The sequence below is a fragment of the Corvus hawaiiensis genome, chromosome 9 (genome assembly GCF_020740725.1).
Source record: "Corvus hawaiiensis isolate bCorHaw1 chromosome 9, bCorHaw1.pri.cur, whole genome shotgun sequence".
Taxonomy (NCBI): domain Eukaryota; kingdom Metazoa; phylum Chordata; class Aves; order Passeriformes; family Corvidae; genus Corvus; species Corvus hawaiiensis.
Genome location: NC_063221.1, coordinates 10,231,378 through 10,253,396, shown reverse-complemented (window position 1 = coordinate 10,253,396; position 22,019 = coordinate 10,231,378). Strand labels below are relative to the sequence as shown.

The 22,019-nt window shown below is 39.3% G+C and overlaps 2 protein-coding genes and 2 long non-coding RNA genes across 8 annotated transcripts in view; 1 reads left to right on the top strand and 3 right to left on the bottom strand.

The window, feature by feature from the left end:
- The window catches only part of LOC125330107, a 48,080-nt gene extending 45,206 nt beyond the window's left edge, over positions 1 to 2,874 (bottom strand). The window contains exon 1 of the long non-coding RNA XR_007205372.1: positions 2,809 to 2,874. This is a non-coding gene — a long non-coding RNA (uncharacterized LOC125330107). The remainder of the gene's footprint in view (positions 1 to 2,808) is intronic.
- The window catches only part of KCNT2 (potassium sodium-activated channel subfamily T member 2), a 115,538-nt gene extending 99,798 nt beyond the window's left edge, over positions 1 to 15,740 (top strand). For 3 of the 5 annotated variants that reach the window (XM_048312934.1, XM_048312933.1, XM_048312931.1), the window contains 6 exons: positions 2,120 to 2,203; positions 3,554 to 3,682; positions 5,969 to 5,989; positions 9,915 to 10,215; positions 12,080 to 12,164; positions 12,513 to 15,740. In XM_048312934.1, the coding sequence (XP_048168891.1) occupies positions 2,120 to 2,203; positions 3,554 to 3,682; positions 5,969 to 5,989; positions 9,915 to 10,215; positions 12,080 to 12,164; positions 12,513 to 12,624 (732 nt within the window). In that variant the 3' untranslated portion in view covers positions 12,625 to 15,740. The remainder of the gene's footprint in view (positions 1 to 2,119; positions 2,204 to 3,553; positions 3,683 to 5,968; positions 5,990 to 9,914; positions 10,216 to 12,079; positions 12,165 to 12,512) is intronic. The other 2 variants (XM_048312935.1, XM_048312932.1) reach the window with 1 other exon arrangement.
- Positions 5,868 to 12,574, bottom strand: LOC125330106. Its single transcript, XR_007205371.1, has 4 exons — positions 12,463 to 12,574; positions 11,540 to 11,605; positions 7,953 to 8,063; positions 5,868 to 6,311 (listed from the first exon to the last, which is right to left on the bottom strand). It is a non-coding gene; the product is annotated as an uncharacterized LOC125330106 (long non-coding RNA).
- Positions 15,741 to 18,472: 2,732 nt separating the features above from the next.
- On the bottom strand, positions 18,473 to 21,995 carry LOC125330466 (beta-1,3-galactosyltransferase 2-like). Its single transcript, XM_048313576.1, has 3 exons — positions 21,836 to 21,995; positions 21,438 to 21,518; positions 18,473 to 20,622 (listed from the first exon to the last, which is right to left on the bottom strand). The coding sequence occupies exon 3, from the start codon at positions 20,610 to 20,612 to the stop codon at positions 19,536 to 19,538; it is 1,077 nt and encodes a 358-aa protein (XP_048169533.1). The 5' UTR covers positions 20,613 to 20,622; positions 21,438 to 21,518; positions 21,836 to 21,995; the 3' UTR covers positions 18,473 to 19,535.
- Positions 21,996 to 22,019: the final 24 nt, after the last annotated feature.

The following is a 22,019-nucleotide window of genomic DNA, read 5'->3' as shown; positions in this document are numbered from 1 at the left end:
GAAGTAGTGATGACAGTCAGTGAGAATAAGGGAAAGGCACAGCCTCAGAGAGTTAAAGAAAAAATATCAGAAAATACAGAGTCGGGGCAAATGGAGGCAGTAGTTGCTAGTTTCAGGGTGGAAAATTGGCCACTATTGCTCACTCTTCAGCAGTGCCCACATTTCTGCACGCTCTGACACACCAGGATGCCCAAGCAGCAGCCCCCAGTGCTACCCTTCACGGAACAAGGCACACAGCATAAGCAAGAACACCACCATGGCCCACATCATCTGCTCACCTGAGCAGCCTCCTGCTTTGCCTGTACCTAGGGAGAGCCTGTGGATGCTTCTGTATTCAGGTGGAAAACATCCTTGTGGGGAAATTAATTTACTTGGTAATTTGGTGCATGAAAGGTGTTCTTTTGTCACAATTTTACTTCCAAATAAATTCCCTGAAGGCAAATCCAACATAAACAGAAAAATTCCTGGAGCTAAATTTTTCTCAAGTCATTAATATCTAAACCAGTCGTGTATATGGACATATATATTTTAAGGTTCTAGAAATAAATATATTTGCGTATAAAACATCTTCATAATAATGCCTCAGAATATCGACATCACATACAATAAAATTTAAAAAATAAAAATACCCTAATATATATAGAATCAGATCTGTCAGTCATCAACAGCTCCCGCCAGCACATAAGTAACTTCAATATTTTATATTTGCTCCTAGACATGAACAGTCATGCTATGACTTGACAGAGTAACACCATTCACCGGGAAGTGTTTAGAACAAAAAGCCTCACATGCTCATTCTCACTTAAATTCCACCTGTCCTTCCTTTGAACTCCTACTGCTCATAGGTGAACTGTCATTTTTCTAGAATTATCTTTCTTATTCCAAGTTAGAAATTCTATGACAGCAACTCTTTGTTCTTTTTCATGGTCCTATTTTCTGTCTTTTCCTTCTGCAAGAAATAGAGCAAATGACATGGGGAACATCAGGGTTCAGCTGGTGCTTCCCATTATAGGTCAAAAAAAACCCCTTTGAATTATCTTTAGGAGAGTGACTGAAAAATGAAAACTTGGTCTTGCAAATCCTGGTGAATACCCTTGTTAATCTAATGAAAATTCCATGGCAGAAATGATGCAGCCAAGATAACAATAATTTTAAATTGCAAACAAATTTTCTTTGAGATGCTCCTTGACGTTTAGCACCCCACCCCCCCCCCCCCAGCTGAGAGACTGCCAGTTCAGAAACGAAAGTAGTTGAATCACTATGCATCAAATGAAATCCATCTAGCATCTGAGTTTGAACAAATACAGATTCTACAACTCTAAAGGATTTCTGTAATACCTCTGTGAGGTATTTCTTTGTGAAAACTTTTGTTAGCCATGCATTGGCATGAAGCCAACAGAGCTACATGTGTGCTGCATTCCAAGGACTGCAATGCTGCCCTGCTGCACCTGAGTACAGCTGGCAATGAACAGCTCAGCCATAGCTGGAAGAGCACCCACATGGCCCTCTCATTCCAACCCAGGAGGAGAAATATTTGTGATTTTAGCTGATCTAATGTCTGTTCCTGGCCTTAGTCTGCACTTACAAACTAAACTTAATTTCTACCTTTTAACCAATAGCAATACACTTCTGTCAGCAGAGGAACAAGGCATATCAACCCTTAAAAACACTTCAGATTACTCATGTGAATTAAAATAATAGCAGTTTCACTTCAGAGGTACCCACTGAGGACTGCAGACCCATCTAACAGATGCCAGCATTTCTTTTGCACAGAAGAGTTCATTATAATTTCACACCTTGTAGGGCTAACACCTCGCTTCCACTGACACATTCATCTTTGTTTTTATTGTGCCTTATTATGCCTTAGTCTCCTGAATCATGTATGTACATTGCATGCACATGCAGAGCCAATTAAAAAAACCTTATTTTATGTAAGTAAATTCAGCAAAAAGAAAGGGATATGTATTTCTACAGTGATTAAGACACTTAAAGAGATGGATCGTAAACACAGATGTGCAATTTCTTTGAAATTCTCACATGGTGCTAATGGTTGCCTACTCATCTATTCATTAAAGCATTTTTCTTTCTTTTCTGTCTCTCCTGTTAAAAAATCTTGCAGTCATTTGTGAAAGATTATATGATTTCTATCACAAGACTTCTGCTGGGACTTGACACCACACCAGGATCTGGGTTTCTTTGTTCTGTAAGTTATTAAAAATAAATAAATAAATTAGTACAGAGTACCAGAGAAGATTCTGTACTGTCTGCAAAATACTTTAACTTTCTTTGTATGGCATTTCCTTTTGTGAAAGTCCAAGAAAGGCCATCTGTTTCCTTTTTCATCAGGGAGAAGATGAGGAAATTAAACAGAAAACATACCCATTTTTAGTTCCATAGCAAAAAACATCTCCCCAAGAAAACACAATGCATTCTATTAAGCAGAAAATTGGAAAGTCAGGAAGACACAGGAATAGTGCATTTTATATGAAATAGTATGAATGGCAGTTCAGCAGCCAATTTAAAAATTAAATATATAAAATATATTTAATTAATATAAATATAAAATTAAATATATAGAAACCAGGAAGCCTGGCCAGGACTGTCTCTCAGTCCCCATTCGTGTGGGCAATAAAGTGCACAAGTAGTTTTTATGTAAAGGTCAGATGTATGAAATCACTAGGTGCTGTCGTTAAAAAGTTATCTTGTTATTATATATGTCAATATTCCTTGATGCAATTTAAATGTGTATATAGATACACATATAAAAAAATTAAACAACTGAAGTCATTTCTATTAAATAAACCTCACCTTTCTGTTTTCTCCCACACCCATCATACCCTGGGTAGTAAACAGATGAATACAAGTTGAGTGATTTACAGGTTGCTTTGTGAAGATCTATAAAGAATGGCAAGAAGTTATCAACGATGGTTTAAGAAAGTTGTTTTAATAAAAATTACATATTTCTTGGTCAATCATTAAGCTTCATTACAGTGAATGTAATAACACTTGAAAGTACAACTGAATCTCTAAAAAGGAACTCATATATCTCGAAATAAAGCTAGTAATGAAATAAGTGAGCTTCATTTAAGACTTTATGCCACTTATGCTTAGTGTATCACTTCCTCCCCAGTCCCCTGTCCCCACATATTCAGCCTGCAGTCTGGTGGACAAAATTCAAATTACTCATGCACTGCAGTCTGTCCACACCAGTTTCTTACTGCTGACAATGTTTAGTCTATTCATTTATATTTTAGTCAAATATAAACACAAGGTGAAGGCTGCCTTGTAAGTTTTAAGTAATCTTAAACCAAGACCAGAAGTTCATAATGCTAAACTGCTTCCACTACAATGTCTTCTAAACAGGGAGAAAAGAAAAGAAACAGTCTGACAAATTCAACAGAAGTTACAGATTTTTTGTAGAGCAAAGGTGCAATACTACAATAGGATGATTACCAGCTACTGTTTAGTTTTGGGTTTTTTTATGAGTAGCATAGTGAACAAGTGATAAGCCCTCAAGAATTAAAAGTCCTCCTTCCTATTTTTGTCCGTTCAGATGAAGATCACAGAAGAGGATCTGTGGATTAGGACATATGCCAGACTGTATCAGAAGCTTTGTTCCTCTACAGGAGACATTCCAATTGGAGTCTACAGGACAGAGTCCCAAAAGCTCACAACATCTGAGGTGGGTCAGTTCACTGTGCTTTTCTGTGGGTTTGACTCAGAGTGCAGAGGCCTCTGCTGACATGTGGATAGTCACACTAACTCGGGCTGAGCCCCAGACTCCAGGGGAGCACAGAGCCAGTGGACACCTGGGCTTTGATTCCTGGGCTCACCTGCAGGGAATGGATGGATGGGAAACAGCTGGGCACGGGCAGGACAGGCTGGGGAGTGAGCTCTGCTCTGACCTCACCTGTGTTCACTAACCTGTTTGCTCTGTAACAAACTTTATAACCAGGGCCTCTTGTGTCAACAACACCAGCACTGTGGTTCAAAACAGGTGGCGTTTCGCTGCTCATGTGACCTTTAAGTTCATTCTCTTGTTGCTCATTTCTAGTTAGTGTTATTCAAAGTATTGTGGGATTTAAGTTTAGCTGCCAAACAGCAGTAATATTTTTTATATGTATTTCTGTGTTTGCCACAGAAATGTGTACATTTCCTCATCTCTCTGTATAAAAAGAATGGCAAAAATACTTTTCCCTGACTATTTAACATACTTTTTTCATTTGGGCAGTTTTGATTTCTGTCATGTATTATCCATTTGTTTACGTGACCATTACTACTGCCACCTCATTAAACCATGGCTTTAAAATGCAACAGCTCTCTCCTTTCTTCTGAAATACTCAGACATAGTTTACACTAATTTCCAAGATAGCCAATTTATACTTTGTTTTCCATATTGCAGAAAAATATTAGAAAATATCAAGGCATATAATGCTTAACTGCCAAGATTTGCTCTTGAGGAAGTAACAGCAGAAGATAATTTTTTAGAAAAGGGTGACAGAAAGCCGTGCAAGATTCTGCCCAGTTCACTGAGAGTATCTCTTTGTGGATCACTGCTATCTCTGCAGGTGGCTTTTACAGCTTAGCCAGTGGACTCTATCACTGCAGTAATGTCTGTTGAACTATAGCAGCCTTAACATAATCCAGCAAAATCATTCCTTGGAGAAGAATGTAGTCAGCCTCACTGCTAATATGAAAAAAAAAGTCTGTCACAGCTTTCCACAAAGAGAGAACATAGCAGATTTTAAGAATTCATTAAATAAGGATAAGATATAATTCATGGCAATGCTTTATGCTCACATTCAGGGCTGGCTATTTAACTTCAAGTCCAAAAAAAGAGAATAGGAGTTCTGCTATTACTTCCTACCAACTTTTGCAGGTAATCTCACAAAGAATTTGAGTTAAATCAGGTAGATGAGTAAAGAAGGGAGGTTGGAGAAACCTCCTAGTTAAATTTTCAAATTGTGAGGTACTGGACAAATGTGAAAGAATAGCACTCCTTATTTATGAAGTGAAGAAAAAGCAGTTGTTGGTCTTTTTAAACTGAAGGCTCTGAATGCAGACCCCCAGTGGTATTTTCACACAAATACTTGTACAATTTTTTGTTTAGTGAGTGAGAATTTGTGCAACCTTCCCCTCTAGAGAGGGACAGGGAAATCTCCCTCACCTACCTCTTCCCCAGAATACAAAAGAGCAACATCTGTCTCTGCATCTGTGGCCTTTATGGATAGAGACCTACAAATGCAGAGAGGCTGAAAGCCCCAATCGTTCTGCAATGTGTTTATTTTGAAGTTAAAGGAATTTTTTTACTAATTTCATTAATGAAATATTAGCATGGGTTATCATTTTAGCTTTTCAGTACATTAAGCCAGAAAAATGTCATTGGGTAAGATCTTTAAAATGGAAATAAGAGAAAAGTAATTCACTCTTTTTACTCAGGAACTATGAACGTCTAACCATAAATTTGAAGGTTTTTAGAGTTATAAGAGAACCTTCAATATAATTATCAATTTGAGTTTAAACAGACATAAGAAACTAAATTTTTTACTGCACATACCCACCCGGATGCTGTTTCAGGTAATGACATGGGTAACTTGAGTCACGAGGACAAAATATGCCAATATTAATATTTAATATGTACAGTTTATCTTTTGGCACTCCCTTTTTCATTATGCAAATGAGAAGCCCTCAATTCACTGACAGATATTCATAATTTCTTTAAAAATAAGCAAGGTTTCAGAGACCCAGTAACTAAACAAGTGGATCTAGCCTGCCTCTCAATGACTCATATCTATGACCCAAACCATTTCTATTACATTCAAAAAATATCAGAAAGAGATATGAAATCTTTTTTCATTACCTATGTGGCTGCTTTTCTGTGGCTCCTGTTTAATGGTCCGTATTTGTTTCTTTAGATTCACTTCTGTTTAAATTGTCTTTTGTTTTCTTTTTCCCCTTCCTTTGTCAGTCACGAGACATGGCTTCACAAGTAAGTATTTGCTTATTGTCTGCCTGTTTCTGGGTGTCCTGGTTGAAGCAAGCCCCACACAGCTGGTGGCTTGCTCATTCCCCCCAAGGTGGGATGGGGAGAAAACTGAGAGGCTGAGAGGGAGAAATCTTGTGGGTTCAGGTAAAGTTAGTTCAGTAGGTTAAGCAAAAACTGTGTGTGTGAAAGCAAAGCAAAGAATTTGCTCACACTTCTGATGGGCAGGCAGTGTTTGGCCATCTCCAGGAGAGCAGGGCTCCATCAGGCACAGCCTCAGGACAAATGCTGTAAGTTCTCCCATTCCTTCACCTTCCTGCAGCTGTTCCTGCGGAGCACAGCACCATGGATGAGGGATAGCACTTTGATCAGTTGGGATCAGGTGACCTGGCTGTGTCCACTCCCAAATTCTCGTGCTCCCCCCAGCCCACTTGCTGCTGGGGTGGGTGAGAAGCAGAAAAGGCCTTAGCTCTGGGTAAGCACCACTCAGCAGTAACGAAAACATCCCCATTAGCAACACTGTTTCCATCACAAATCCAAAACATAGTCCCATGCAGGCTGCTGTGAAGAAATGTAACTCAATCCCAGCCAGAAACTGTACGTTAGGTTAAACTGTGGGAGTAAAATCTTCACAGATAATGGAACTATGCAATGCATCATCCTTGAGTAAATGGATCTTAGCACTGTTCTGGACACAAACATTTTGCTAAAAAATCTGAAAGCTGACAGACTGGGACTTTCAAAGAAGCCTGGTGGAATTCTGATTCCTTTTGGGCCTTCTCCTGTTGAATTCTGAAGATAACAAATCCTCTTTACAGTGAAAAGATCATCTGGTGAAAGCCTTAATCTTTAACACCTTAAATGCTAGTGGAGCAAAATCCCCAAGTTTATCATAAATGAATATGTGGCTGTACTTAGCAATGGTTTAGAGAGCTTTTGGAGCAGAAAAGGATTTCTAGAACCCTGGATGCAAGGTAGCGTTCTTGGTAGGCAGAGCAGTAAAGTTTAGTTAATACAGAACTTGCAGTCAGGTAAAAATAAGGCACTGCTTCAGAATGGAACAGATGAAACCACACATTCAAGCTATTTCACATTTTGCACAGAGCTCCCAGGGAGCAGCAAGGCAAGGAAGCAAAAATCTAAAGTTAATTGATGCTTGGTGTTATCACCACAGACATCCTCATCATCTCAAATATGTACACTGGTGTGTCCGTGACCACATTCCTATTCCTGCCGTGTGTTGACCCACCTAATGTTTAGAGTTTAGGGCATGAAATGTCCTATTAGAACATCATGCCTGAGTGGGTCACGGATGTCTGGCAGCACAAGTGAGCAACCACACCCTTTAGGACACACAGTGGGATACGTGAGACAGGAGCCTGCCTTTGAAAAAAAAAAAAAACAAAGCAAGGGTTTCAAGACAAATATTCCTTCCCTGTGTGCTACAGGAGTGATACCGTGTCATCAGTCATGTGTCTCACGAACCAGATTTACCTGCTATGGAACAAGGAAATGAAATGCAATGAAAACAATCAAACCTCAAAGCATTGATAGTTACAAAAGTATTTTTAAATGAAGTTCAAGACTGGTTAAAACAGAAGGGGACACACAGAAGTACTTTGCACTGGAATTTTATCTTCTGTGTGTTTAACAGCTGCCACTGGCAGACACACTTTTGTGCTGCATTTAAAAAAGAGTTTGGGCTTTGCTTTTACTTTCTCTTTAAAGTTGAATTTTTTCCTCTTGCATACAGTGAAAGGCCATTCTGCACAGCTTTCTCAACAGGCATTATAAAAACTTCATAGTTGCTGAAGTAAATATTCAGCTTTATCACCTTCCTTTACGATTTCAGCTCACCTATGCCAGTGTTTCAAAAGTTTGAGCTAAGGATTTACAGACTCACAGAAACAAAATCTTGTTCTTTTACTTGGCCTCTCCCATTTAATCTCTGGCTCAAAAAGTGACTTACCCTCCTGTAGTGATGATGATTGGGATTGGTCTCTGCCTTTCCACTAATGCTGACAGCAAGTCCAGTTGTTTGTTTTGTCAAGAGCTTAACAAGGAAAACTGCGAATGCAGGCTGGAAGAAAGGAAAAACAAGACCATGCAGTTTGCATCAGATTTGTTCATACCAAAGAGCTCCTTCCTATCCATAAGTAGCACCTTATCCTATGGAATGTACTCTGCCTACCTTAGTCCTTGCTGTAAAATGCACACAACCCCAAAATGACAGTCTAACAAACAACAAAATCAAATTGCATTCCTGTTCAAAGGGATCCAGGTTCTCTCTTCTGCCCTAACATCAGTGGAGTCAGTAACAAAACTTCAAAAAATCATGTAGTTAAAAAAAAAAAAAAGAAAAAAGAAGAAATCCCTTTTCTATTGCAGACTAAGCTGAAGAGCCTCAATAAACTAGCTCATCTTTACACAAGGCTTATTACAAGATCCTAGTCTAGAATATTAAAAATGTGATTTTACTTGAAGTGCTACAACGTGAACATCTGTGAGGTTCTTTTTAATTATGGGGTTTGATTGTTTTGCTGTTTGATTGGATTTGTTTGTTGCTTTATTCTTTTACACAGATAAAAGGTAGTTTGTACAAAAGTGAAAAATATAAGTATCTTTCACACTGTACCCAGTTTACTCATATCAAATACTATTTTATGGACTCCAGAAACCTCAGATTCTGTGGTGAGCCTCTTACAGATAGGTTGTATTCAGCACTGATGAGGTCAACAGAATCTTGCTTTCAGATTTCTTCTTAGCAGGAAAAGGCCATTCAGTAGCTCCTTGATTAAATTTGCTTTATTTGCTGATCAGAAGCATATTCTGTTTGAGGGGATTCACACGAACTCAGCCTGTTCATTTGCATCATCTTTGTTTTATACTTCATGTATTTATTTTAAACACTCACCACATTGACATCAGTGACTAGTAACTTGGTAATGTGTATGTACTGACACCAGCAAGGACTTTGCTATTCCAACATCAATAAAAGACATTCAAATAGCACAAGAGTAACTCAAGATTGTAAGGAAGTGGGTTTGAAACTAGAAGCTAAAACTGCTCGTTAAATCTAAGATTGAAACAATTTTGAAGCTATCTTTTGAAATGCTTCCTCTTATGTTCCCTAGGGACTTTTGTATGTTAAAAATGCACCTGTAGCCCATCCACCTTTGTTATTTCAGTACTTTTACATGCACTAACTATTGGTCTTATTTGGGTGGCATAAAGAAAACACAGCCACAGAGGGACAGATTTTGGCTCTTAATTATGGAGGGGTTTTGTCACTATATGAGTGAAATAGCACCATCACTATTCTTTAAGGTAGGAATCAATTAACTCTTTCACAAGAGGTGCCCTGAATCACACTGAGGGTTACTGCATCCTAATTTCACATGTGCTGGAAGGTCAAGAATGCCTGGGAATCTGAGACACATTTAACAGGCACGTTTCTACCTGTGGCCTTAAGAGTACTGAAAACAGTGCAGCCAAAGTTGAACCATTACTTAACAAATTCACAACACACATCTAAACAGCAGTTAGACAACTTGAATTTCTGAAAATATGCAGACTGAGAAACAAGTGGAGAAGTCATTCTGAACTGATTCCTAGATGCAGGAAGGGCAATATCAGAAGGCTAAAGTTGCTCTTCTCAGAATCACAATGCAGTTGGGCACAAAATAACACTTCACTGCTTTTGTACTTGACAAAAGTATTTGTAGTGTAAATGAGCTTCTAACATGAAAAGTCAAAGTCTAGTAAAGGGTGCCCAGTTCAGGAACAATTGCTAAGTACAAAGAGCTGGATCCCCTCGGCTCCACTGCAGCCAAACCCCATGTCCAACTGCACTGTTGGAAAGAGAAGAGAACATCTTCATCTGCTTTCATCTAATAAAGCCCTTCATCTCTCTTGTCACTTTCCTTTCAAGTCTCAAATCTCCATCAGCGTGGAGGAATGGGAGGACACCAAAGACACCAAAGACCAGTTCAGCTGCCGCGGCAATCACCGGAACTCAACATCCAGTGACCAGTCCGACCACCCGCTGCTGCGGAGGAAGAGCATGCAGTGGGCACGACGCCTGAGCAGGAGGGCCCCCAGGCACTCTGCTAAAACTGCTGAGAAGATCAACCAGCAGAGGATGAACCTCTACAGGAGGTCAGAAAGGCAGGAGCTTGCTGAACTCGTGAAGAACAGAATGAAGCACCTGGGCCTTTCTCCAGCAGGATACGGTACCACTATTACAGTGCTTCAATAGCAACTTTAGCATTGTGCAAGATGAACTTATTTGTAAGACATGATGGAGCCATAAACAAAATATTAAATTTATGATAATGTTTTTTGTTTTGTTGGTTTAGGACTGGATTGTTTGTTTTTTTTCATTTACCAAGAGTAACTTGGAGTATTTTTAATGCATTCTATTATCATCCATTCCTATGCTGAGATGGAAGGTACAGAAGGCAGCATGTCAGTCACATTTATATTTAGCAGATGATATGTGTATGCTGAATATATAAGCATTGCCCAGTCACTGAAAAGCTGCACCATATTTCCACAAACCTCTTGAAATAAAGATGAAGACAGGGCTGTTGTGAAGTTCACTCATATGTCAAGGCAGGGAGTTTATACGTGAAGGATATTGTCTTTTCCCCACAGTTTTCAAAAAGAATGCCAAATTGTCACATTAAAGTCATTTTTAGAAAGCATGTTTCACTAGGTCTTTAGACACCATTTTTATCCATCAAATCATTCTCCAGCAAGGCTGATGTTGGGTTGCTTTTTAGTTTGTAGGATTGTTTTGGGGTTGTTTAAGCTATGGACAAGAGCTTTAACGCTTCTGAACACATGCACCACAGCTGGCTGGGTTGCCTTTCTCTGGGCTTGGTTCTGTAGCATGTTGGGTGGAAACCCCAGGACTGTGGGTTCTAAGTTCCTAGAAACACCAGGAATTTCTAGGTATGTAAATATAGGCTTTTTATTCCACACCCCATCTGGATAATTTCTGTGCCTTCTGTCTTTGATGTTTCTATACAACTCTCTACAGAATGATTCAAGGCTAAATATTTTCCAAGGGTTTCACAGGCCACAGTAACATCTAATCAAACACAAAACTGTTTTGTAAATTTAATTCGTGGTTATACTAGTAACAACAAAACTATTTCATTCCTGCTTTTCTTTTCAAATCCTAGTTAAAAGCCAATAGTAAATATTCATTTCATTACTCAAATTTAGGACTATTAGATACCATCTATAGAGCAGCAAAATCTTGATAGTTAAATGCTTTACCTGATTACATTTATCTGAGTTATACATTTTCCTAAAAAGCTAAAGAGGATGTAACACAGAAGCACTGCCTCTCCTTTTGCCTCTCCTCTTCAGTCTGATCAGATTAAAACCAGTCTCACTGCAGCAGCCCAAGGAGTATGCCAAGAGAAAATGACACAAAGATACTGCAATGGCAGCTACAAAAGTGTAGTTTAAACCTTGAAAAAAAATTATCAGCCTTCATCCCAACACATCATTAGGAGAACAGTTAAAAATGCAAGAAAGACATACCAATTTCCATTTATACAGCCTCCACATTTCAAGCCCTTGGCACAGGTGATAAAAGGAAAGTGCTTCCTAGATAAATAGAAAAAGGGAAAAAAAGGTTTGTGTTGACCAAATCTGGAGATGGATGAGAATGCCATACACCTGCATTTAACCTTGGTCATCATTTCAACTTGATGCCAGCCAAGCACAGGAATGTCATTTTTAGACAAACCACAAACTTACTAAGCTGCAGGACAGATTGGTAAATCAGCCTGAAACTGGGTTACATTCAAATTACTATGACTGAAAAAAACCAGAAGATTTTTAAAACATTAGAAAACAGGATGTTTCAGAGCTGATAACTCAAAAGATAATAATATCAGGTAGTTTCAATTCAAGTACAGTTGGAAACAGATTGGTAAACTTATTTGAAATCACTCTGGCACCAGACACTTTTTTACAGCTCTGTGAACTTTCATCAAATTGATTTGTCAGAAATAATGCCTTTTACAATTCATTTTTAAATGTAATTTATTTGGTACTTTGTTTTTCCTTGTTCTCTAGATGAAATGAATGATCATCAGAACACCCTTTCTTACATCCTGATCAACCCTTCTCCAGACACAAGATTAGAACTGAATGATATAGTGTAAGTTAAAGCACACAGATTAAAAAAACAAAGTCACAAGACATGCAAAAAAATTTAATATGGAGACTTCTATTTAAAGAGACATCTAATTATACTATTTATGTCCATATTTAAAATATACATACAAATATATAATACATATATTTGTAATGTTTTAAACCTATCATCTTCCTATTACTCTGTATTTTAAATTGAAAAAAATTAACCAATGCTACCACAGGAATGAAACTAAGCACCTTCAATGTAAGTCTCTAAGTCTTCCCCAGATCTCTTCAACATTACAGCTCTATGCACTTACCCTGACTTGCACCACCTTGTTTTAGTAACAGCTGTGATTTCTTTTTGTAGATACTTGATCCGACCCGATCCACTGACTTACGTTCCAAATGCTGCACCCAGCCGAAAGGACAGCTTCTGCAATACAGTGGGACAGGACACCAGGGAGGAGACACAACTTTGATATGTAACTCACCACACAATTCAGAGACAATTTTATACACATGTTGCTTCCACTAACCATTTTGCAAACTGAGTGGTACATTTTATCAGATTTTGGAAACAAAATGACAGTGGGTAAGTGACCAAATGCAGAAATGTGGTGCCTAGAAACTCAGAGTTCAGGGATTTTCAGGCTTGTGGCCTGTTCAGTATGGTAGTTGAACTTTGTCAGCCTAACAGAATGATGACACCTGTTGTTATTTAACCCATATGAACAAATGTCAGATTCCACCATGTTTTGCTTAGATGCTCCTAAGCGTATTTATGCAGCTGGCAGCATGTCAGTGACTGAGCTTCTGACCTACATCAGGTTATCTGATGCCCATAGAGAGACAATGCCTAATTTGTAGTAGCAAATATGTTAATACCTAAAGCTGCCAACAAGGCTTTGCGTGTCAAAAACTCAGTCTTTGAAATAATTTTCAATCTCAGCCTGTTGTGCATTTGTATTAGTACAGATTAGTTTCAGTCCCATTGTAGCCTCCAGGACCTGAGTTTTTGTTCCTTGGGTTTACATAGATCAGGTTGAATGACACAACCTGGTCACACTGCAGAGGTTGAGATTGAGACCCATCAATGGAAGAGGAGCTCAGCTGCAGGAAAGCCCCTCTCATCTCACACAGGCAGCCCCCCCACACTGGCAGAAAACTGGGAAGTTCCTGTGTGAAGCTGCATACAGTGGTAGCTCAGGTGAAACACAGGCCTTTGAACCTTGGTGAGTTTTTCTATAGAAGCCTGATTAGACTATAAACCCAAAAGTGAGAGCATCCCTCCAGGGAATGATTCCCACAACAAGCCCTCAACATTTTCATGAATATGCCAGAACTGCAGTTGTCCAAAGCATTTCATGCCCAGTCATCCAGATTACCCAAAAGTGATACATTTTCACATGAAATTATGTATCTCATTGAAAATTAAAGTAATTTATAACCCATTCCACAAAATGAATGTAATTCCATATAGTGTGTAAAAGCATTATGGAACTAAAAACTACTTTGGCAGGAACTACACAAGAAAGCATCTGCTTGTGTAGGAAGCAACCACAAATGGTCGAGCTCTCTAGAGAATTAACCATGTCTGTCCATGATCTTCCAAGATCACTATCACAAAGGGGGAAGAACATACTTAAGGTTTTAAACCCCCTACTGTTATAATTATCCACAAAGAACTGGTACAAGAAATTTGGCAGGTAGCCTAATATGGAAAAATTGATTATTCTCTGAACTCCCCTGTACAAGCAGGACTACTTGTACAAAAAAAAAAAAAAATCAGTCAAAACTGTTTATATCCTCTTTTATTTTAATTGCTAGAAGTACATTCTGTTTCTGAAATCAAAACCACAACCAAGTTGCCCAGTGAGCAGCTCCTGAATGTGTGCATGTTTATCAGCATTGTAAAGATATTGAAATCACTGTTCGTATCAGGAATGGCAACAAATCTGCTCTTACTTCTTAATGATTCCTCTTAATGATTCCAAGGTTTAACAATTCAGTGTTTCTGCTTAGAGTCCATTATTGTTCAGTGCTTTTCCACACACTAGGCATTCATCAGATTATTCACAGGTAAAGTATTTCAAATGGGCACTGTGGGAAACAAGGAAACAATTGAAGCAGCTGCACAGACTGAAGTCTTCATTTTTTCAAGAAGCAGTATATGGTACAGGATCTTGTCCAAAACCTGCCATAGAAGTTACCCAAAAGAGTTTGCGTGTGCAGTGTGAATAACTTTTCTATTTTTAATACCTTCAGGGAGAAGACTCTATTCCAGTTGAATATTTTTTTAAAAAATACAAGCTTCTTAAAAATGTTCACTCCAAAATATTAGGATGATCTGTTTATTCATACTGAAGGCTTTTCTAATGGAGTAGGAGAGAGGATTCCAGAACCATGGCTATCCTTCAGCAGGCAAGCTGGATACTCTGCTTTTAGTGGGAGTCAAGGTTCACAGGAATTACCTGTGTGTGTGAGTGTGTGTGTATAGTACACACCACTGATTTAAGGACTCTCTGCCAGAAGGATCCATAGCAAGGGCTTGAGTCCTCATATTTAACAGCCCATAAAGCAGCAGAAACACGCAGTCAGGTGTGTCCATTTCCCCACTTAACTCAGCAGAATTGCTGCTCAGCTAGATTGGAATAGTGGCATCTAATGTGACCTGGTATTTCTCCAGGCTTAATGAATTTCTAATTGCTCATTAGCCCCAGAAGATTTGCTAAAGCAAACACAAAGACAGCTGGAGACACTTGGAGTCCCTAAAATGAATGCAAGGCAATCTTTGTGAACAAAACACTTAGCGCTCTTCAAAATCTGCTGGAAGACAAGCAAGGTCATAAAAACTGACAGCTTCTGATGAAGCAGAAGTTCTAATAACCCATGAATAATATACCACAAAGTTCAGCTGTTCAGAATAATACTGTCTTTCATGTTGAAAGCAGAACAGGTTTGCTTCCTCTGGAATATCTTCACAGACAGACTGCATTCTAGTGGGGTTTCAGTTTTTCAAGACCACCCTGAGCACCACTACATTAACCCTGAATGAGACAATATGCATAGTCTCTCAGTGGCCATGGATGTGATTCTTTAATGCTCGTCCTACAGGCAATCTTATATTCACACACTTTTTTCTCATCATCATTATCAGAAATGTAATACAAGCCTAAGTGGACTGGAGACCAGACTGAGGAACAGGAATCTCAAGGCTCAGTGCTGGAGAAGGGATGATGAAGTTCGAGAACAAGCAGGGTCAAATGACTGTTGAACAGAGGAGTTTGAGCTGGCAACAGTTCACTCAGTAGAGAGAGAAATGTTGAGCTGTGAAAAAAAGATTATTTCTATCTGTGCTTAGCTGTATCTGTTTCTCCTTCTGGCTCACTTATATCAACAATGCAAAGATGCCCATCTTCCCCAACACTGCCTTAGCCCGTCCAAGCAGTTTGGTACCCGGAGTCACAGACCCAGAGAGGGAAGTGCTAGCTGATAATAATTGCTTCATTCTCAAGGGAATGTCCAGCAAAGCCAGGCCTATCTATGAAAATGTGTTACCTAGTCTGCAATAAAAAAGTCACAAGAACTCTTTCAATGGCATGCAGTGTGTTTCCTTAACTGTGTCACTCCAATTCCACAACACACGTGAATTCACATACAAAGGAAAAAACAAAGTTTTTGAGTTTTTAAAACCTGCAGTGGAATGAATTAGTGAAGTTGTAGTATTTAGTCTCAGAAATTAAAAGAGCAGTTATTTCCCAGCATCGATATTTTTTCTGCTCACAAACAACTTTGTCCTACAACTACACTTTAATAACTTCCAAGTATACAAATACATATTACTGAGTATTACACATCTTTATTTACCAATGCACCAAAAAATAAGCTAAAGAACAAATAAATTTTAGACTTCAGCAGTGGAAGAGAATTGAAATGACATCAAATGCACCAGAAGTAACACACGATTCTATAGCTTCTAGAGGGCTGACAGCAACCACTCTGTAATTTTGGAACATATGGGATTTTGCAGCATTGAATTCCACTTGATATCCAATGGAAACAAGTCACTAAAATCTGGAAATGAATCAATTACAAGCAGTTCTATGCAGGTACATCAAGGTTATAAAAATACTTTTTCAAGGCAGTGCTATAAATGTAGAATTTAGAAAACAAAGCAATATGCATTAAATATAGTTACATATTCTTGATATTCTATTAGAAGCAACCCTACCCTCCTTGAAACAGATGTACAATGAATAAATGTCTAAAGAACAGCACTTCAAATGTTCAGCTACTGTTCCTTGTGCTTAGTACAGAATATGCACTGCAAGGATACAGGAAAAGAGTTACTAATTCATATTAAGTTATGAGAGATGACCCAGACTTTGCTTCTTTTCATCTTCTGAAGTTAATTGAAAATATTAATGATAATGTTGTTATATACTTAATTATTGCCTCCACTGCCAATGCAAGCATGTCAGTAATGGTAATTCAACACAAGTATAAACTCCTGAGAGGCTTAAAAAGGCAAATATTTCTACTTCACGAAGTTAAAAACAAGCATTTGACATTTCTGTGAACTAAATGTTCTGCAAAATCTAGACTTTAAACTGTTACAATTTGCAACTGGCCCATGCCGACCAGGATAGAGACTGGGAGGCAAAGAATGGAGATGAAAGAGTAAATACTACTTCATGTGCCTGAGGTATCTCAGACAAGTTGGGGTACCCGAATGGGTTCTGCACAGGGCTCTGACACCTTTAAAGCACACAGGTACCACACTAGTGATTTGACCAATCACTGCCACCCACACTACCAACTACTGACCATAGGAAAACATCTCTAGATCATTTCCTATTTCTTTTATCCTTTCACCAGTATGGGCTGGCTGATGAACTGGTTCATTTTGCTGGCAATTCTACGGCTTTTAATAGTTTTAGCTTTGGTATTTATTCCTGCTAGGAGTTATAAACTCTCACTGCCTTCATAACTGTACAGTGGTGTGGCAGACTCCACAGACTCCAAATAAAAGCAGGGAATTTGTATCTTTATTGCCTTTCATTTGTGCTGCTTGTGCACTCAGCTTCAGGCTATGGTGAAGCCTCTACTACCTTATCTTACACAATCATGGAATCATTAGGGTTGGAAAATGCCTCCAAGATCATTTAGTCCAACCTTTCACCAAGCACCTCCGTCCCAACTAAACCACACCACTGAGTGCCACGTCCAGTCGTTTCTTGGACACCTCCAACAATGGTGACTCCACCACTTCCCTGGACAGCCTGTTTAAGTGCTTGACAACTTCCATAAAGAAATTCTTCCTGATGGCTGACCTGAACCTCCCCTGGTGCAGCTTGAGGCCATTTCCTCTCATCCTGCCACTTGTTGCCTGGGAGAGGAAACCAACTGCCTTTCAGGGAATTGTAGAGAATGATACGGTCTCCCCTGAGCCTCCTGTTCTCCACGCTCCTCATCAGACTTGTGCTCCAGGTCCTTCACCAGCTCAGTGGTCCTTCTCTGGACTCACTGCGGCTTCTCAAAGTCTCCCATGGACTGGGGGGCTCAGAACTGGACACAGGATTTGAGGTAAGGCCTCACCGGTGCTGGGCACAGAGGAACAGTCCCTGCCCTGGTTCTGCTGCCACACTACCCCGATAAAAGCCAGCACCCCCAGGTGCTTTTCTGCTGGGTCCCCATCTTCAGTAATTACTGAATAACCTGGAGAACTTTACTGCCATTCCGGTAATAGGGGAATGCATGAGGATTGGGTTTGACTTTCATGGGTTTCATGCTCACCTTCATGGGTTGTTATTGCACAATCATGACATGGTGTTCCCCACCCAGGGAAAGGGAATGGACTTCGGAGTTCAGCTCACTACGTTGTTTCAAGTAAGGCAAAGGTGTCAGCTATACAAGATGTCATGGCTACTATCAAGTAATCCAGCACAGGATATCATGTCTGCTTTCTTCTTCAGTCACACTGGTATGCCACATGAGTACATTTAATGGTTGTTAAGATCCAGTTTTAAGGTTCTTGGAAATGCCTCTGCCCAAATTAGGGTGCAAATGAGACCATATGCCAGTGACAATAGTAAGGGTTTTATTTGATGGTAAATATGAGAGAGAGAGAGAAAGAAAGACAGAAAGAAAAGACAGAAAAGACAGAAAGAAAGAGAAAGAAAAGAGAGAAAGAAAGAAAAAGAAAAGAAAGAAAAAGAAAAGAGAGAAAGAGAAAGAGAGAGAGAGAGAAAGAGAAGGGAGGAAGGGAAGGAAGGGAAAGAAGGAAAGAAGGAAGTAGAAAATAGGTGGGAGGGACAGAATAAGGAAAATATCACCACTCCGTGGATCCCAGCGATGTTTGTTGATCCTCTCCAGCTGGTCTCTTGGTGGTGAAGGTCCCTCCAGAAGGCACAGAGTCTGATGAGTGTACATGCTCAGGCTGGGTGGTATGTCCAGCCACGTCCCCCTGGGGTGGGGGGCAGTCTCTCACAGCAGACTCTGGTCTATTGCATCACGTGCAGTCCTGTGGGGCCAAGCCTCTCACGTGGAAGTCCTGTGGGTGTGCCCTGTGGGGTTGGGGGTTCCACAGCTGGGCCAGTTTGTGTAATGGAGGATGGGTGTTCATTGCCTCTCACCAGAGGTTGCACCATGCACCCAAAACCTCGTTCTCCCCCCTCGGCTGGGCTGCGGTCTGTGTAAACCTGGCTTCTGTGAGCTCTGCTCTCCCCACACCCCAAACTCACCTGGGGATAGTTGCAGCTGGTGGCTTTGGCCTTTTGTGGATGCACACCTTTCCCTCAGCCTGAGATGACTGAACAATGAATTTCCCTTTATCTAAATCAACAGTTCGACTTTCAGTTCAAAGTCCCACTCTTCAGGGAAGCTTCTGCGGTTGTAGCTTCTTTATAATGAGCAAAACTTCATATCAATGTTTGAGGCATGAACTATTTTCAGTCTCTGACAGTGGTGCATAGGCAAATTACATCTGAGCAGTATAAAATTAGCACACTAACTTTTTAGTTTGTAATGTAAGGTAAATGTGTCAGCTATACAAGATGAAAAAATAAATTTCATTGCATCTTCTTTGCTTTTTCTTCAGTAGGGTTGATACGGCCTCTTGCTATATTTTAAAACAGTATAAAAATTAATTGATCCTTCATCCAAAACTAAATAATGTACCAAGCAGTATTTACTCAACAGAGAAAGGCTTCTTTATGAAGGAAAAATCCTTTGAATTCAACCTAATACAAAACCTAGGCACCTGATTCAGGATGTCCCTGGACCTTGAAAGTAATCACTACACAGATGTTCTGTTCTTACTAAAAACATCTGCAGCTTTGTCCATTGTCAAAGAAAGTTCCTAGGATGCTCCAGGATGGAGCTTTCTTTTCTAACATGTGTTTTCCTTCTCTTGCAGTGTTTCCCAGTAGATTATGTGCTCATGTGGTGAAATGTGATGAGATGTAATTATTTTATTGTACACACAAGGTGAAAATGGGACCTTGTGTATGTTAAACAATGAATGAGGTGGAGGTACTATTTTTACTCCCTTTGCATTAAGACAAAACCCTACATAAACATCTTCCAAATGTATGAATTTAACTGTTAAAGAAGCGTTGACGATTTTTGCAGCCAGGTCTCCAGAAAAGACGTAGCCAGTTCCTGAACAAAAAGGGTGGTATCTGTTACCTGGGAATTCTTCTTCTGAAATGTACCATTTACTGGCTTTATTCCGAATAGGCCTGTGCCCTGACATTAAACAGCCTGTGAAATAGTTCTGTGTGGAAGGTGGGAGAGGTCTGAGGAGCTTCTCAATCAGGTGCACTGTATTGACAAAAACGTCACTGTCTGTCTTCATAGCAAACCTCGTGCCACTGCAGTAAGAGGCCACCCACCTCATGCCCATCAGAGTTTTAAGAGTTAAATTGTTGTAGGTGTCCAGGAAGTCCTGCTGGATAATATCACGATATTGCTCGCTTTCTCTCAGCAGTAAATCCTCATTTGCATCCTGGGTGTTGATGCCAAGCAGGAACAGCCGAACAATGTCAACGCCTGGAACTGCAGTTTCATTCCCCCAGGTCTTTCGGATGGCATTTCTGTGCTGAAGTTCAGCTGCAGTTGTTGATATCAGCAATACCAAGAAAGGTGCTTTATCTTTGCACTTTTCTTCTTCATTAATAATGAACGTAAATGACTGTGTCGAAGTGGATGTGTTTTTGTTCTCAGATTTCTCATTTTCCGGTGGTAGTTCTCCATTTTCTTTCCCTGAGATTTGTTTGAAATTTGGAAACACTTTTTTAAGTAAACTCACTTCACTTTCCATGTGACGATCATCACTTTTAGCAAGGCGAGCAGAATTATAAGAAGAGGAAATCAAATATATTGCTGTAAAAAAGATGGCAAAAACCAGGAAAAGATTTCTCTTGGTGCGTTGCATAGGACAGAAGAATCCACTACAGTAGCTCATGTTGGCAGCCCTGAAAGGATGCACAAAAAGCACAGATATTTTGTCAGAAGAGCAGCTAATTTGTCATTGTTTTCCTCTGTGACACAGCAATATAAAAGCCACCTTCAGGATTCTGGTCCTTCAGGATTCCTTTCATTTTGTTATTGTTAAAAATACCTTATTATTTGATTTTAGAATGAATTGAAAAAAATGTTCATCAAAGACCAAAAGAAAAAAAACCCTAAAATTTCGTTATTTAGTTTTCAGGCTTTTCTTCCTAAGAGAAATACAGTATGCTAAAAATAGTAAGAAATAAATGAAACTAAATAAATACACTATTAAATGTAATAATTTCATCAGATAGAACAGAAATTATTCAAATCTGTATTTAAATATTGAAATATATGTCAAATATAAAGACAGCTTAACTTCCTGTAGGCTTTACAAAAAGTTATCACATAACTGAATCATCCAAAGTTAATGAAATATTATGATTGATTATGGATTCACAGTGTTGGAGGCTATCATGATAAATCAAAAATTTGATACATGGCTGAAAGTGATTGTCTAGGCTCTATAAAACATTCATGCAGATAGACTTTGAGATCAACTGCCCCCTGCCAGCAACAAACTCTGCAAAGAATGCTTGAAACAAGTGGCTTGGTCTAGATCCATACATTTTAAATGGCTTCAGCTGAAGGATCCCATCCTCCCAGACTGCAAGGACACGTAAAGTATTTGCACTGGAACTCTGCAAATACTGTCACTTTGGGTAGTTCTTTGGGATTCCCATAATAGCCAGTTTCAAATTCTGGCTTCTTTCAATGAAACGATATAGAAATTTACCTAAGTCTTGGAGATGCTCCACAGTTTGCAGGGAGAAGGAGATAATCACATGTATCCCTCACACCATGAACCGGTAAATTCCTGGAGGGAAGTGCAAGTTAAATGTGTTAAAGTGCTTTTCTGGTCTCTGAAGGGTTCTCTACATGTATTTGAAAGGGAGCTGCAGAAGTACAGTAAATCAGATTTTTTCAGATTTTTTCGTGCCAAAACACTACGTAACAGATGCAATGTGTGTAGCTCCCAATCAAACAGCAAAATTAAATACTTATCATCTTTGAAAGTGCAGGTTCATCCCCGTCATACAGCCATGGTATTTTTTGATGGATTCTTTAGTAGTTTCTTGCTGCTCCACAAAGAAATGACAGATTTAGAAGGACTGAAATGGTCAGGAATCCTACCCTCTGTTCCTATGGAGAATCTGAGGACAAGCTCACAGGTCCTTGAATTTCTGTTCTAAGTCTTTTCCAGAGGAATTATGTATTAACACAAAGGAAAATGCAGCAGGACCTTCACTCTTCTGTTTGATAAGGTAAAAATACTCTGTTGCTTGTAGCAATGAAGCCTGTAAAATGAGACTGGATT

Bases quoted from the DNA above. Each gene is read 5' to 3' on its own strand.
- LOC125330466 (XM_048313576.1), bottom strand. From the start codon at position 20,612: ATGAGCTACTGTAGTGGATTCTTCTGTCCTATGCAACGCACCAAGAGA.